Source organism: Pelophylax lessonae (assembly GCF_965119305.1).
Source record: "Pelophylax lessonae genome assembly, chromosome: 7".
Lineage (NCBI taxonomy): Eukaryota > Metazoa > Chordata > Amphibia > Anura > Ranidae > Pelophylax > Pelophylax lessonae.
In genome coordinates, this window is record NC_138774.1 from 187,662,133 (window position 1) to 187,681,009 (window position 18,877).

At 35.5% G+C, this 18,877-nt stretch overlaps 1 protein-coding gene across 2 annotated transcripts in view; it reads right to left on the reverse strand.

The window, feature by feature from the left end:
- Positions 1–18,410, reverse strand: part of LHX3 (LIM homeobox 3) — a gene marked incomplete at its 5' end in the record, with an annotated part of 30,878 nt that extends 12,468 nt beyond the window's left edge. Inside the window, one exon of one of the 2 annotated variants that reach the window (XM_082262815.1) lies at positions 18,293–18,410. In XM_082262815.1, coding sequence (XP_082118941.1) covers positions 18,293–18,362 — 70 coding nt within the window. Of the gene's footprint in view, positions 1–4,327; positions 4,431–18,292 lie in introns of those variants that run through there. The other variant, XM_082262814.1, reaches the window with a different exon arrangement.
- Positions 18,411–18,877: the final 467 nt, after the last annotated feature.

The window sequence follows — 18,877 nt, forward strand, 5'->3', positions numbered from 1 at the left end:
CTGAAACACAAAAGTACAAATAACCCGGTTAACCACATTTTACATATCCCAAGTAAACAGCAGATAATTAGATCAGGGATGCATGGCCTGGAAAACACAGAGAATACAATATTACTTCTGGAAAGAAAAGACGATTACTAATATAACAATTCTTTGGGGCCATGCATGAGTCTGGAAAACCATATTTATTATTACAGAGTTTAAATGTTTCCCCAAATTACCACAAATGGAGGGGGGAACTATGATAACTGATAGGGGACATAAGGAAAAACTGGAGTGTGGCCTTTTTTGGGACAAAGTATTATAGACACTGTGCACATTGGGATAAAGTCTCAAATCCAGTGCAAGCTGCCCAACATACTATTATATGGAATCCTGTAACATTGGCATTTCATTGGTCATACCTTCTAAAAGCAGAAGATATTCACATATCTATGCAGCCTTTAAAATCTAAAAGGTGAAAAAAAGTATTGCTGACTTCAGGAGTTTTGGGAAGACATGGAAATTGTGGTCCCTGAGGCCAACACGGAACCATAGGGTTACAACCCAGATACAGCTAAAATACCAATGTAAAAGCCCAGCTTACCTATATATGATATGAACTTAGCAGGGTTCATAAATGCAAGATATCCCAAACTTCTAACCCAGCACGGAACTCTGTCCATTCTACAATTTACATCATTTCAGTTAGTGGAAATGTTCAGCCAATCATTGTGGTTGCTCCATATCTATGTAACCCATACAATCTACAAAGCCAGTCCCATCGTATAGAAAATCTTCCCCATTAATCAGACAAAGGATTGTTCTATTCCAGTCACTTCTACAGGGACCATATTCCATGTCAGTTTGTTCTTCAATCATTAAAAGCTAGGATGCTAAGATTTGGGCCAGGCCCCCCTTCTCTTCCAAGGATAGATAGATAGATAGATAGATAGATAGATAGATAGATAGATAGATAGATAGATAGATAGATAGATAGATAGATAGATAGATAGATAGATAGATAGATAGATAGATAGATAGATAGATAGATAGATAGATAGATAGATAGATAGATAGATCAATTTGCACCTATTGCTCTTTCTTTCAGATCGATTGATAGATTTAGGTAGAAATAGATAGATAGATAGATAGATAGATAGATAGATAGATAGATAGATAGATAGATAGATAGATAGATAGATAGATAGATAGATAGATAGATAGATAGATAGATAGATAGATAGATAGATTCGATATCTGTATCTATTCTTTTTCATAGATAGATCTATTTCTCTTTCTTTGATAGATAATTCGATTTCTGCATCTATTTCTTATTGATGGATAGTTAGATCATAAATATATAAAAAGACAGAGCTTTCCCCATTGCCACCATAATTAAAAGTAGTTTGTCTATTTGGAAAGAATGCACCTATATTTTGTTTACTAGAATTGCATTTCCCTTTTCACATATTCTTAATATCACTGCGTCTGGATGTGTACCTGTGGGTGTGTACAGGTACACTGAATTATCTTTCCATTGTCTGTCTGTACACAGCCAGGCATCCAGGCAGGCAAAGGGGGGCAGTTGGGATTTTGCTGTTAAGTATGCAGAACAGGTGGGTATTTGTGTGTTTAATTATTTATTGGACCTTATGCTGTCACAGAGTCTCATATTGATGGAGTGACTCCTGTCTTTTGTCTGGCTGATGTATGATGAAATTTTAATGCTGTCATTAAAAGAACTGTCTTTTCTTTTTTTCTTTTCCCTCAATTTAAAGAAGTATATATATATATATATATATATATATATATATATATATATATATATATATATATATATATAAAAAGAAAGACAAAATAATGCCCAACTGTTTCCACCACAAAAAAGTACATTTTCATAAGTTAAACAATCTTCAATCATTTAAACAATACAGATTTATTTTCAAATGTTTTTTTTTTTTTTTTTTTAATGATTGCTGTCTCAAATTATAGTTGTTATATCAATAAAATTCATTTCATTTTTATATTACATATGCTATTATGCATCCACTTCACTTAAAATATCTTTCCTGTAAAAGGAAATAATACAGTGATTGCAATATCATCGTAATAAATAGAATAATATCACATTTGGGCAAATACAATTGTTATCTAGATCAGTTCTGAATCAAACGGGGTCCCCATTTCTCCATATAATTGATTACTAGGATTTTATTTCAATACTTCAGTAAGTATAATAACATTTTAATTAAAACTATAGTACTTTAAGGGCATTACTATATCTATCCACATCATAATAACTAAATTGCTACGATCATTTTCTTTGTTTGATTAATTTGAATAATCTACTAAATTATTTGGTTAGGTAATAGTTAACTATTATTTTAATAAATATAATACTGTAATAATATATTATTAAAGTTTGCTGTTGCTATAATCCATTTTAATAAATATAATACTGTAATAATATATTATGGAATTGTGGTGTTGCTATAATCCATTTTAATAAATATAATACTGTAATAATATATTATGTAAGTGTGGGGTTGCTATAATCCATATAGTATTTCTAACAGCAACAATGATAAAAACAATAATGTACCACAAGTTTACATCAGTAGCTTATCACCCTATTTCTACCTCTGTTCTCAAAAAATATTAAGTATCCATGCTTACAATAATTCCTTTTGAAATAAAAATAAAAATATATATATTTTTTTTTAATGCTTAAATTGTAGGTATTATTTCTTATAAAATTATTCCTTTTTACATAAAATTAAAACAACAATTCGGCATGTTTTATTACATATCAACAAAATAATAAAAGTGTATTAAGACAACGAACAAGTTGTTATTTATTTAACGACTCCCCAACAAATTTAACATAGAATTGCAACATTGTGAACCTAACAACACAAATAATGTGAATTCGAATTTTAATCAGTTTGAAAATATTGTTGATTAGATATTGGTTACACCGCTGCAATATTATTAAAGTGACATTGATTTTAGAAAAAAAAAAAAAAAAAGATCAGATTTATTTTAAAAAAACTTTTAAGTATCGTTCGTCTTCTCTTATTTTAACCAAATAAAAAATAAAAAAATAAATACTTGTTTGATATGCACAGTATTGATCTATCTAACTATATATAGCTGAAAATCTTGTTTTAAACTAAAATAATTGCGTTTCATTTGATTTGTTGCTGCATGATTTTTTAAATTGCAGATTAATATTTTTTTTTTCTTGTTGGACCGATTTGTATCATATCTATTTGCAAATTTGTCAATATATTGCAAAAACATGCAAATTTGTAAATACACGTATTTGAAATTTGAAGCCTTGTACAACTTTTTATATATAATTATATGCAAGGAGTAAGGTTAAAGTACAGAAATTGTATTAGGCAGTGGCACTTCTATTATTCGGATGGCTCTGAATAATTACAATGTAAAATATTTTCTCGAGATAACGGTGATATGATGTCTGTGATATGCAAGAGAGGGATGCAATGATGAAATGAAGAAAACTAGAGAGTGAGAGCTAAAATGTTAGCGATATATATAATAACGGATGACAGGACCTAGGACAGCAATGATTAGACTGTTATATTGTAAAAACTATAAAGGAATTTTTTAATAGTAAAGAATTAAACATTGTATTCGATTTGGTTATAAGAATGGAAACACTAGTATTTTATTTTTTTTGAAAATGATAATGCTGACTATAATATATATTACTACACAATGAAAAAATAGGTGATTTAATGATTTCTAGGGTTTAGGGTTCTTATAATATAGAACAATACATTAGATTTTGCAGCAAGCGGTAGTGTGTAGCACTGAGCAAACTTTATTATAACGAATAGACTGTACTGTACCTGTATTGAAGAAAGTATAGTAATCATAGGGGGTTAATATATATATATATATGTGTATATATATATATATATATATATATATATATATATATATATATATATATATATATATATATATATATATAATACTGATTCATATATGACAATGACTATAATAGCTTCATGCTTACTGGACAGAGCTGTCTATATAATATTACAGATAAAGCTCTGATGAAAGAAGTATGATGCATACAATAGTATGAACTGATGGTTATTCAAAATTACAATATATAATAAATGGAATGTTATTTTGGTTAAATAATACCAGGGATGGTGATAATAAGCACTATATAATATATAATTAATATTATAATAGTGATCTGTAGGGATGTTTATAATTGGAGACTCATGCACCTATTACAAGGAAGAGTGCTAAGTGATACATACCATTTTATTAGTGCAGGTAGGTAGCCGGGAGGAGCACTTACCTTTCCTTAGCTCGTCATTGTGAGCAAGCAGAGCCAGTAACATGTCAGTACTGGGGGCTGAAGGCTCCTTGCTGTCTGTCAAATTCTTTATAGCCTGATCCATAGCTCATCCCTTCCCCAATATTACTGTCCCCCTTCCCCCACGGCACCCCAACGCAGGAGAGACCCCCCACAGCGCCCAGGGGTCTTCAAATGCTGCTACTCCACCTCAGGCTAGAGGGAGAGTGGAGCCAGGCGAGCTCTGCGGGGTGCTGTGCGCTGATCGAACACCAGAGGGAGCTGCGGAGCTGTGTAAGACCAGCTGAGCACACATCAAGAGATACCTGAGAATAATGGTTGGAGCCAATATGGGGAATTCAGTGACCCAAGAGCTGACACTCATCCCTGGGGTGAGCATGGAGCTAACTATCCAATGCCTTATTTACAGCAAGGGACAATCTGCGTGACTACAGGGCAATCTAAAAGTCTTCACAAAAGTGTACAATATTACAAATCTATAACACAACACAGTGTGCACAACTACAGAGGAACTGCAATAGATGAATATATATTTAATGCACAGCCAAAGCACACCACACTGCTGGAAGTCCATCCAAACATTTCTAATACCACCTACAACACAATCTACGCAACTACAGGGACTCAAATATATATTGCTGTTGTTATTATTATTATTATTAATAATAATAATAATAATAATAATATCATACAGCACACCAGGCTGCTGGAAGTCAATCTACACACTTTTTACCACAATTTACAACGCAATCTACACACCTAAAGAGTAATCCATAAGACTGAAAAAAAATATATAATAATAATAATAGTAACAACAATAATAATAATAATAACAATAATAATGATAATATAATAATAATAATAATAATAAAAATAATAATAATAATAATTCAATTTCAGTCCTATGGACTTCTCTGCAGGTGTGTAGATTGTGTTACAGGTTATATAACAGCAGTGTAGTTTGCTATGCATTACCTTTATTATTAATATTTGTATTATTGTTATTATACAACTTGCAACACAATCTACTCACCCACATAGGACTGCAACTAAATTATTATTATTATTATTCTTTATATTATTATTTTTTTTTTTTTATAATCTATTTAATTAGATTGCTATGTAGGTGTGTAGATTGTGTTGTAAATTCTATTAGAAGTGTGTAGATTGACTTCCAGCAAGAATGAAAAAGAATATATACAAATAACAATAATAACGATATGTATTTAGTTCACAGCAAACTACACACTGTTACAATGAAACCTACAACGCAATCTACACACCTACAATCCATAGAACTGTGATTGAATTATTATTATTATTATTTTTATTTTTATATATTCTATTTTAGTAGATTGCTCTGTAGGTGTGTAGATTGTGTTGAAAGTTGTATTTGAAATAGATTGACTTCCAGCAGTCTGGTTTGCTGTATGTATTATTTGTATTATTATTATTGTTGTTGTTGTTATTGTTCATAATAATATTATACAATACACCACATTGCTGAAAGTCAACCTACAGATTTCTATTCCAATTTATAAAACAATCTGCACAAATTCTACAATATTCAACACACGCCATCTAATCTACACATTACACAATTCATTGCAGCCAGTTTGTGTGTGTGTGTGTGTTTTTTTTTTTTTTTTTTTAATATATAAAAGAAACGTGTACAATGACCACAGTTTATAATACGTTATTGCTTGGAGACCACGATGGAGATATTAGAGGTAGACAGGATATTACATTTGATATTATACGGGCAGATTACTTGCAGAGACCTAAACTTCTGGGGAACTACAAGACTCAGCATGCCAGACAGAAAAGGTTTATTATATAGTATATTTATTACACCCTACATGTACAGCTCTGATTTATGTTGCAAATACTACATGTACAATTCTGATACATATTCCAAATTATACATGTACCGCTCTGATATATACTGCATATACTACATATACAACACTAATATATACTGCATAAGTTACATGTACAGCTCTAATATATACTCCATATACTACATGTACAGCTCTGATATAAACTGTCTATGCTACATTTACAGCTCTGATATATAATACATGTACTACATATACAGCTCAGATACATATTCCATATACTACAGGTACAGCTCTGATATATACTGCGTATACTACATATACAGCTCTGATGATATGTACAACTGTAAAATATGTTGCATATACTAAATGTACCGCTATGATATACATTTCATATGTTATATGTTCAGCTCTAAAATATACAGCATATACTACATGTACATCTCTAATATATATTGTATATACTACATGTATAGCTCTAATATATACCTTATATACTATATGTACATGTACATGCTCTAAAATATACAGCATATACTACATGTACATCTCTAATATATATTGTATATACTACATGTATAGCTCTAATATATACCTCATATACTACATGTATAGCTCTAATATATATTTTATATACTACAGGTGTAGCTCTAATATATACTCCAAATACTACATGTACAGCTCTGATATACAATGCTTGCCATTTTTCATCTGCATGACTATAAATATTGCCTTCTAACCAAACTAATGGAACAATAACCGGTTATAATAATACCGCCTGGACATGCTGGGCACTCTAGTTTCATAGAAATGGTTTGATTATATGTTTCGGTGGGCAAAGGAACCTAGTGTATACTGATATTCCACATGAACTTTACATTGTACTATGTATGTATGTATGTATGTATGTATGTATGTATGTATGATAGATAGATAGATAGATAGATAGATAGATAGATAGATAGATAGATAGATAGATAGATTTTATAGCTGTTTCTTTTTCTCTTCTTATGATACATGGATTGATTGATTGATTGATTGATTGACGGAGAAATAGCTGATAGGTAGATTCAGGTAGATTCAGGATGTAGATAGATAACATAGATATATCAAAGATCAATAGACAGATAGGTAAATTGACAGACAGATGATAGATAGATAGATAGATAGATAGATAGATAGATAGATAGATAGATAGATAGATAGATAGATAGATAGATAGATAGATAGATAGATAGATAGATAGATAGATAGATAGATAGATAGATAGATAGATAGATAGATAGATAGATAGATAGATAGATAGATAGATAGATAGATAGATAGATAGATTTTTTTAAAGAGACAACTACATTAGCACTGTTTATTCTCCACAAACAGTATGGGGAAATGAATTCTGCCCCCTCATTGTTTATAGTATTTTCACTTATCATAGCATCCCTCATTCCAGAGGTTTCTGCATGTACCTTATAGAAGGGCCTGAAATATTGGAGGATGTCCACATAGCTTGGTAAATAAGGTGACACTGGGCTTGATTCACTAAAAGAGTGCAAATCTGGTGCAGCTGTGAATAGTCCTCAATCAGCTTCTAACTTCAGCTTGTTCAATTAAGCTATTTGGAAGCTGATTTCTGTGCAGAGATGCACCACATTTTGCATTCTCCAGTTTTAGTAAATCAACACCACTGTGTTCAATATTAGGCTTGGGTATGGGAACTTACAAAACAGGCTTTTTTGTTAGCAATAGATTGTATTGAGGTGAACAAAGATTTACAGTACCAGTTCTCATTTCCAAGGCAACAATCATGTACATGTCATGTTGAAAGAAAGCAGAGGATATTTAACTTAAAATGTGAAAATCAGCTGAACCAAATGTAAAGAAATGATTTATTGATATGTGTGTGTGATGGGGGTGAGTTGGGGTCTCCTTTCCTTCTCTCGCTGTCTTTCTTTCTTTCTTTCTTTCTTTCTTTCTTTCTTTCTTTCTTTCTTTCTTTCTTTCTTTCTTTCTTTCTTTCTTTCTTTCTTTCTTTCTCTTTCTTTCTTTCTTTCTTTCTTTCTTTCTTTCTTTCGTTTTCTCTCTCTGTCTCTCTCTCCCTCTCTCTCTTTCTTTTATTTTCTCTCTGTCTCTCTCTTTCTTTCTTTCTTACTTTCTTTCTTTCTTTCCTTTCTCTTTGTCCCTCTCTCCATCTCTCTCTCTCTCTCTCTCTTTCCTTTTCTCTCTGTCTCTCTCTCCATTTCTCTTTCTTTCTTTCTTTTCTTTCTTTCCTTTTCTCTCTCTCTCTCTCTTACTTTCCTTTTCGCTCTTTCTTTCCTTTTCTCTCTCTCTCTCTCTCTCTCTTACTTTCCTTTTCGCTCTTTCTTTCCTTTTCTCTCTGTCTCTCCATTTCTCTTTCTTTCTTTCTTTCCTTTTCTCTCTCTCTCTTTCTTTTCTCTTCTCTCTCTCTCTTTCTTTCCTTTTCTCTCTGTCTCTCTCTCCAGTTTTCTTTCTTTCTTTCTTTCTTTCTTTCTTTCTTTCTTTCTTTCTTTCTTTCTTTCTTTCTTTCTTTCTTTCTTTCTTTCTTTCTTTCTTTCTTTCCTTCCTTCCTTCCTTCCTTCCTTTTCCCTCTCTCTTTCTTTCTCTCTCTCTATTTCTTTCTCTCTCTCTCTTTTTCTCTATCGCACTCCCTACGACAAATACTATTATTAATATTGCCATTATAATTATCACACCCATCATTTTTTTTTTTTTTTTTTTGCATTTTACAAATTCCAAACGGATACTACTTAGAACAATAGGGAGGAGATATTTGGGCATTGTCTTTATTTCCCCTCAGGCTGGGATGATCTCTGCCTGGAATAACAGTTTACCTTGGTAGTTGCAGGCGGCTCGATAAGCCGTCAGGAAAGTCAGGCCTCTGATAAATGTTATTGACACGGATCCGAGGAGTAAAGCGGTGTCCTGGGAAATCAAGTCTAGTGCTGGCCTGTATGCTGCAGATGAATTTAAAATCAATGTCCCATTTGCCTATATCCTGCCAGTATATGAAACACATTGCGGTGAAAGGTGTGAGATGTTTCACCGTTATATCCAACTTTTAGCCTTTAATAATAATTTTACGCCTTATTGATCGGCCACTTTGAAGGAGTCGTGCGACACTAATGCCATAAAATGAGGCGGCCGGAGATTAATGAGAAAGGAGGAGGGGGGGGTTTCAATTCTTCCTCTCCATGGGCTCAATGAAAGGGTTAATGACAGCTCATAGACAGTCATTTAAATGTGTGTCTATTAAAGGGTTAATCTCCAGTGGGATTTGTATATTTTATATATATATATATATATATATATATATATATATATATATATATATATATATATATATATATGCACACACACACACACACACACTTATCTATTAGACTTTGTCTGTTTATCTATCTGTCTATTATATATACTTTTTGCCTTTTCTGTCTATTCATTTATCTCACATACCTCTTTATCTGCAGCCATAGTTCCAGGCTGTATTCCTCCAACCTGAGAGATTTGGGTGCCCCCATCCCATTAAGGTTCCCCACTTCTCCTATTGCATTCTCCATCATTTAAAAAGCATTGTAAAACTCAGCAAGTGTTTATAGTAGACAAAACAAATGCAGATATCTCCCCATTATAGTCCAGAGATCCAGCATATACTAAACCTTTACATGCCAGTTTTGGGTGGAGTGACTCTTTAAAAAAACATGGACCATGTAATAACTAACATGTTTGCCCCTAAAGCCCTTGTGAGGCATTTTGTCCTAAAAAAAATGGTGTTAAGTGTATCTAAAAACAAACATCTAATATATTTCAGCTTACCAATTCTTAAATGTGATGGCTGTATTCGTTTTCAATTCTAGTTTTTTTTTTTCCCTCATTATAATTACCTGGTGATGCAACCAGCAAATCTGTTGTTTTTCAATTTCCTTTAGCAGACAAAGTAGCAGTTAAAGGGTCAAGACAAACCATTTAACACTGTCAGGGGTGCTTACAATGTTCAGCTTATCAGTTGTGTGAAACTTTTATCCCAAGATGGAAAAAAAAAACTGCTTCTGGAGTTAGGTTTTGTAAATAACCTATGTAAAGTCGGTCAAACACTACCCTCTCCACAGGTAGGCAATGCTGCTGTCTAAGGTGGCTCCATTGTTTGCTCATCCAGAGTGGGGACACCCTAGAAATTGTGCTACTGGCCAGATCTCCTGGTGGGAAAAAATAAATAAATAAATAAACTTAAAAAAAAAAAAGAAAGCAAATGCAACACACCCAAGGACTGCAATATATTCATTTTGGGGTTTAGATATGTTTTATTTTACTAAAGGAGTTGAGATTCTCAAAAGATTTTATATATATATGCAGTCTGAATAGCCAGTCTTGAGGAAAAAGAGAAACTGGTATTTGCTTTTTTTCACTTGATTGAATAACTAAAATAAATATGTATTATTTATTAAAAAATAGATTTATGAGTAAAGATTCTCAACTCCTTTATTCAATCAGTCTCATTGACACAAGGACTGAGACAGCAGGTTGAGGAGGAGAGCATGGAAATTGTCAGAACTAATACAACCATTGCTGACTTGTTTGTGAAAATGTGATTTCCAGGACCATCATTATCTCAGTTATTGATCACTACTTGGTGAGTCGCTGACCCTGAAAACAAGTATGCCCCTATCAGGTATCCTGACACCACATGTACACTCAGTGAGTGACTCCATCTGAAAATGTGTCAGCCAAAGCAGTGCCCACTTTTTTTTTTTGGCAAGATCCCTTTATTTATTTATTTATTTTTTCACATGGTCATTAATTCCCAAAGAACCATCCAGGGAACAATTCTGATTATAAGGCTCCCCATACACATTACAATCTGACTGCACAATCTCTGTACAATCAACCTTAGATCTATGTAATATGATGACCTACCAAAACTACCTTACAATTTGTATCCTATCAAGCAGTGCTTTGTACTATACCTGTGGTTAGATCTAAAGAAGATTGTACTATTGGATTGTAATGTGTGTGGTGGGCAACAGGTACGGTTACTATGACTGCTGATAGAATAAATCTCCCCATATATGGTTAGAAAATAGAAAAAACGGTCGTATTTGATAAAGATCTGTCAAACGTGCATGCGATAACGCCATCATTGTATCAACATGTGTTACCCAGTAGTTTACATATTTTCGATCATTAACAACATTTTCGACATTTACCAACGATCGAAACATTTTCGATCGTTGGTACATTTTTCAACGATCAGCGGAAATGATGTAAAGTTTTATTTTTACCTTTGTGAACCCTCCCACTTGACAACTGTATTTAAAAGAAAGATCTTTCTTTTCGTTGCTTGTACTTTCTGGGTCAGGTTTTAACACGCGCATGCGCTGTAGGATTTTTCGAACTGTTTCTGATTTATATCACTACCAACTTTTAGAAAATTAATCATTTATGCTACAAAAATCCGACATGACTGTTTATTTTTTGCCATAAATCTTTGCATTTCGAGAACAAAAATGAGGCCACTAACATTTCTAAAATTGAACGATCTAATGTATGAAATTCTTTTTGGAATAATTTTCTAAGCATGTATGGCCACCATAAGTCTGTGTGGTGAGGTGGGTTGGGAAGGTAGGGGCTGGAAGGTGCACAGCTCAGCAGCTCACCTTTATCAGCATCCTGTAGGGGGAGCAATGGCACTTTGCTTTGGTATAGGTGAGGTCTGCTCTATGAACAGTATGGGGACTGGGAGGTCCTGGTTATACTGAAGCTGGCCATACACCAGTAGAATTTCATCTGAACTCTGGTTTGAAATTCTGAAAAACCTTTTGTCAGAGCATTAGATCTTGCCATCATTGAGTGAACTAAGCTTCCTCAAAAGCCCTTAAGATTTCATCCAGACCTGCTACTTGAATGGGACCCCAGTCAAATTAAATAGGTTTATTTTGTGCCTAGCACATGCGCATTGAAATATGTACAATTTTCCAGAAATCGCATCCATGGTTATCCACAGATTGCCAGTGAAGTGCAGGGATCGCAGCTTCATAGCCTGGCTGTTTCTGTGTCAGTCAATGACAGATTGTCCTGTAAAGAGATGATCAGCGAAGAACATGTTCTCCCCCGATCATCTCTGTTTCATAAACTGAGAATGATCGGAAATGAGCTGCGATCAGCAGGATCACTGCTCATCTCCATTTCATAAAAGGACACCATAGTACAAGTCTGTCAGTATCCAGATTAATGTTATAGTTTAAATACTAAGGTGTCCTTTTATGAAACAGAGATGATCGGGGGAGAACATGTTCTTCGCTGATCATCTCTACACACAGGAATCTGTCATTGCCTGACACAGAAATGGTCAGGTCATGAAGCTGCGATCTCTGCACTTCACTGGCGATCTGTGCCAGAATTCACACTCCCAGATTCACCAGCCTGGAGCTTGTGAATCGGGGAGTGAAGACAGAATCGGGGGAGAACTGAGGGGGAAGAAGGAAGATTATTGACTTCCTTCTTCCTTGTTGAGACCCCCCAACACAGTAATCATGTCCCCCTGCCATATTTATGTATATATATACATGTGTATATATATACACACATACATGTAGATATATATTTAATGTGTGTATATATATAAAATGTATGCGTGTGTGTATTCAGTGTATATATATATATATATATATATATATATATATATATGTATATTTATGTAAGGGGACTATTATTTATGAACATTAGTGGGGATTGTGTACTCAGCAGTGATAATTTATCACTGCTTGTTAAAGGGCGCCAGTGATTTTCATAGTACGGTAATCTCGCTTTGTCTCACGAGATTACAAGCGCTCCCATTCACTTCTATACAGATCTCGGCCATTCGCCAAGGAAACACTTCTCCTCTGATCACCCTGGGAGAACTGAAGTTCTCCGCTTCATAAAAAGGGTGCCAGAGGAGATAATTTTCCCCAGAGAACTGCAGAGAAGCGAACAGAGAAAAAAATTCACCCTTTCATAAACATACACCTAAACAGGCCCTGAGTGCTGCCATTCTTAAGAAATTGTCTCCATGAACTGTCCAGACACAGAGGGGTGTCCAGAACTCCCTACTTTCATCAGCGTTCCACAATACAGTCAGAGTTTAAAACAAAACCCACCGATTTTCTACTGCTGGTTACTTGGCAATTTCTACATTGTTTCAGTCTACTGCAGTGGTTCTCAACCAGAGTTCCATGGAACCATAGGGCTCCTACAGAGGTTGGTGGGGGTTCCTTGAGCAATTAGCAATTTCTGCCTCTCAGATGAGTTCCCACTGACACCATTGATCTTTTTAGCTATCTGGAAGAAGGTAATTCCTCCCAATGTCCATAAATGTAAGGAGCATTCATCCCACTGACCATCACATTTATGTTGAGTTGTAGATATAGTCATTTTTAGCAGGGGTTCCCTGAGACCTGAAAATTATTTCAAGGGTTCCTCTGTGTTGAAAAGGTTGAGAAAGGCTGGTCTACTGTACACCTCAGGGATTTTGTTGCACATGTGACCAATTTGCATTTATCAATGATACAAAAAGGATTTGTCTCCTAATGAAGTGTGCCATAAAGACACTATTCAAAGTTTATAAAAATATCCTCCAAGCTCCTCACTCCATCCATATATTCCCTAAAGTGAAGGCCATAACTGGACACAGGAGGTTAATGTGAATGGTTTGGGCTTTTCAGAGCCATGATCCCGGGACTTAAAGTAGAACTAAACCCTCCTATCCTTTACAGCTATGGAGGCTGCCATCTTGGCCTCTATTTGATCTGTAGTTGCCATGGTCCTGCACATGTGATCAGCTATGACACCAACCATTTGATGGCTTGACAGTTCTGTTGAGGGCTAACAAAGGCATTCTAGTAGTTGCAGCAGTTTTAGGCCTAGAATGTAACCGTTTTGTGAAAGTGGTGGGTTTAGTTCCTCTTTTACTGACACCTGGTCCTTTAAACTGGCCACACACTTTACAACCTCATTTAGATTTACTAACAACTATGTAATTGCACACAATTTGTGCAATCTGTATTCAACCATGCAGGCTTCTTCAATACATAGGCATTGGTAGATCAAAAGGAGATTCAGCTTTACACCCATGTAACAATACCCTAACCTTCACTAAGGCTGGATACGCACTATACAACTTTTGTTGTTAGATTTCCTTTAGATTTACCATCAACTATGTAGTGCAAGGGCCTGCCTGATTGCATACACATTGAAAGTGTTTAGGTTTGACCTCATATATGGTTTTGGTAAATTGTAAGGAAAAAATCCATAGATAATTGTATAGTGTGTATCCAGTGTTACCTACCTACGGACAGTGATAATGCCTTGTGCAATTCTTACACTGGTAGCACTGAGATCTCACATCAGCAACATTCCTACTCCAAAACAAATGAACTTGATTTTATGCACTAAGGTGCTACAAATAAAGCAGACACACATCCAGGGAATTATGTTCTCTATACTTATGGGTCTGTGCCTAAGGTGGAATAGGAAGAGGGGTAGAAATAAACACGAAACCAAAATATCTACAATTACATGTCACGATATTTACATATTTTCCATTGTTTGGCCTTCCTAGAGTGTTTAGCCTTTCTTGTGAGTAAAACCAGCAGCATCTTTGAGGGCGAGGATGTTATATTGGGGATGCTAAGAGGAATCACAAGCTTCCTTGCAGCTCCAAAAAATGGAAGCATCTCCTTTTTAAGCTGCAAGCTTCTAATAAGAGAACAGTAGCCTTCTGTAAAAAAATCTGTACCTAAAATAGCCAGCAACCCCATTCTGATAGACTTTTGGCATTTATTTTCTGCATAATAATTTGGCAACATTGTGGCTGTCAAAAACATGAGGAAGGGAATCATCTTTTATGAAGACCTAAGCTACTATTGTTGTTATTAATATTATTATTATTAATATTATTGTTATTATTATTACTTTTGTTATCAGCAGAAATAAATGGCTGAATAAAGCCTCTGGAGTTGATTTTCTAAAGGCCCTGCTCACACCTGAGCGTATTTCAGCTCATAAAATGCTCATGAAGCCTCAAACCACCCAACAAGCAAAATCCCATTCATTACAATGGCCTCTGTTCACATCTGAGTGTTTTGTTACCTGAAGCAAAACTCCCAAAGCTCAAAAAAGGAAATGAGCTACTTTTTTGGCAGATTACAAGCGTTTTTTTTAGATGTCAATGCCTTCCTCCAAACCCCTGCAAAAAACACCGGCAAAAAGCCAGAAAAAACGCCTGAAAAAAACGCCTATAAAAAGACCGAAAAAAAAAAACGCCTGAAAAAAGCCCAAAAAAAACGCCTGAAAATGTTACACTGAGGTTTGAATGGAGCCTCAAGGAATAGTGACTGTTCACCCAGCAAAGTGCATGTTCCTTGAGCTTAGTAGATAAGATGAAGCTGTGTTCCCTATCAATCAACCAATCAATCAGGTAATAGCAATCTCACCCATCACCTGGGTGACCATCACCATCACCTGAACCTTCACTTTTAAAAATAAACATTCATTGTGCTTAGTGAACTACCTTAGTAAATCAATCCCTAATTATTTGCTGCATCACAATATCCAATCAGATTTAAACTTTCATTTTTCCAACTGTCATTTTCCAGTACATCAGTGAATCTGATTGGTGGCTGAAAGGCAGAATGAAACATCTAATTACATAGATGAGGGGGCAGTGTGGTTGGCATTAGGTTCCTTAAAGAGACACTGTTCCTTGGAAAAATCTATAAATATAACTAGACAGTGACAAATGTAATGAAGTGATGCTAACATACTACTGTGGCTACTTCCAATAATAACAGCAAGGACAGAAATCTTTATCCTGCACACACTGTACTCCTCCTGTACTCATTACAATGCACAGCTCCATTCTCTAGATGTGAAATGTACCCACTTTGTAATCTGCATACTGTCCTAGCCCCACACACCATCCAATGAATCAAACCTGGATATGTGGGACACACAACCATTTTCCTTGTCTTATCATTTTTCTGCAACAAATTGTTCCATTAAAAGTGAAAAAAAAAACATGTGTCTAGCTGCCATCTATCTATTTAATACAATTAGAAAAAGACAGGTACATACAGATCTATTGTCTAGATATGGAACAGCTCAACACCATAAAATCTAATTGTACAATTTTCTTAGAAAATCTACCAAAAACTAGTTATTACAAGAGTCTGCCAAACTAGATGCAAATTGCTTGGACAGTGTAGACAAGACCCCATATTGCATATATTTGCATTCCTTTCTTCACCATGCTCATGCTGAAAATTTAAGCTTGGGCAAGAGAAATGATAGCAACAGATTGGATTAAGGTGAGCACAGATTTGCTTTATTTTCTAAACTAAACACTCATTATCCATTTCTGCACCGAATCAGTTCCAGGGCTGCAATTGTCATTTCCAAGGTGACACAATCACCAAATGTAAATGTCACATTGAAAGAAAAATTGACATAAAATATGAACATAAGAGGAACCAAATGTTTGGAAATATGTATTAATATGACAAGAAATAGTGTGTGTGTGGGGGGGGGGGGGGGGTCGTCTATCAAAAAGGAGATATTTCCTCTCTGTTTAATGGGTTGCAGGTCTCTTATGGGCAAAAGTTTTGGTATATATATATATATATATATATATATATATATATATATCAAAATATAAATTATATAATAAATTATAACAAATTATATAATAAAGTATATATATCTACAGAATTTTTTCTTTCTTTCTTCCTCATTCCCTTTCCTTCCTTCTTTCTCTTTCTCTCTCCTGTCTTCTTTCTTTCCCTTTATCTCTCTTCCTTCTTTCTCTTTCCATCTTTTATTTATCTCTCTCTCTCTCTCTCTCTCTCTCTCTAGTTTACATTTTCACCATCTTTCCTACCCCACAGCAATCTAGAGAATTGGGTGTCACATAGCAGACATATTTAGGTAGGTTGGCACATGTAATGTGGGGTTGGTACTGTGGCTGGTGACAGTTGGAGCAGTGGGTAAGAGTTCCCTGTTGGGAAAATGTGTTATCCTTAGTGATTCAGGAGCTGTGTTTGGCTTTATCATGTGACATGTCAGCTATGCCAGGAAGACTTTGGGACTCGCTGTACATCTGTCAACAGCCGACTCACACAATGCAGCCCATTAACAATGCAGGAGAAAAAACAATATTCCATTTGTTATGTGATCAGCGTGTGTGTAAAATTCGTTAACATTTGTAACAAAGCATAAAAATAAACTAGTGTACAGAGCATGCAGAGCATTGCACAATACTTCTCCGATGAATCTGGAGATCGCAGCGTCTATAGAGTGCTTTATCCGCTCATATCATGCATTGAATTGCTCTCATCCACTCATCGGTCCAAGAATACATCGAAAAAAAGTCATGTTCGTTCAGGGTAACAAGGGGAGACTATGGTTTCTTTTAATTCGTTTATTTCCTTTATAATACTTTTATCTGAGTCCTTAGAACGCAATACACCCTTTCTTGTATCAATTGACGATGTCTTCTTTATGTAACGAAATCCAGAGCTGGTCTGAAATATTCGCTTGTATCTTATTTTATAAAATCGCACAATAAATGCCAATATCGCCCACCAATCTCTCGATGATGAGATCTGCCGATTGTATCATTACAACATACACACACAGACCCATGGGATGTACAATCGTACACCGGTTGTAATGAGTATTTTGTCGAAACAAAAAAAACACAAACAAGCAAAGTATTTGATCGGGTGTTTGTTATCACAACAATATTAATACAACAAAAAGCACCCAGAAAGGAGAAATATTTGGGACATTCCGAGCAGTGTGGTCCGAGGACTTTATGAATGTCACAATGGAATGAAATGATACTTTGTAATAATTATTATTTTACGGGTTATTTTCTATTGTATGTGATCTATTTAATATTTAATAAAAGAATTTCGATGCACTTGGGTTTAGTGTTGAATTTCATGCACCCCCCCCCTTGGGTCCTGACAGGGACCATGGAAGAGGTCCTGCACTCAGTGCCTGGAAGGTGTCCCCGTTGGCCCATTGGGGACAGTGAAGTGACATGAAGTGACCTTACCTCCTCCGCCTGGGAAGCGGCACAGCTCCGAGGAACTCTGGGAATTGCTCCGGACCCTCTCCAGCAGCATGGTGACCCTCCTGGGTGTTCCTGGGTACGATTACAAATGGGCTCACTACTGGCACCTTCCTGACATGAAGATCACCCTTCTGTCCCCCAAAGAGTAGGGATTGGGGGGGGGGGGGGGTCCTGGACTCCTCTGATTGCCTTCTACTCAGGTGCTGATTATTAGTTGGGGGCTCTGAGAGATGGTGAACTGAGTGCCCTGTGGGTAGGGCAGGTAGATGGGTTCTTGCTGAGATGAATAGATGAGCACTGGGCTTCCTGGCACAGGAGAGTAATGTCACTTGTCAGCTCCCTGCTGGAGATGGATGGCAGGTGGTCAGTTGTAGGTGGAGCTGGTGGTAAGTTGGTTCCTGGAGGAGTTAGGATGAGGTAGGTACTTGTTTAGCTGCTGGATCTGGATGAGGAACCGATCAGTTGACTGATACCTGCAGCAAGGTGGCACTGGTGACAGGGGGACCTGAAGGAACAGTGATGGGACACTTCCTGGGGAGGGATGAGCAGCCTGACTGATCCCCTTGG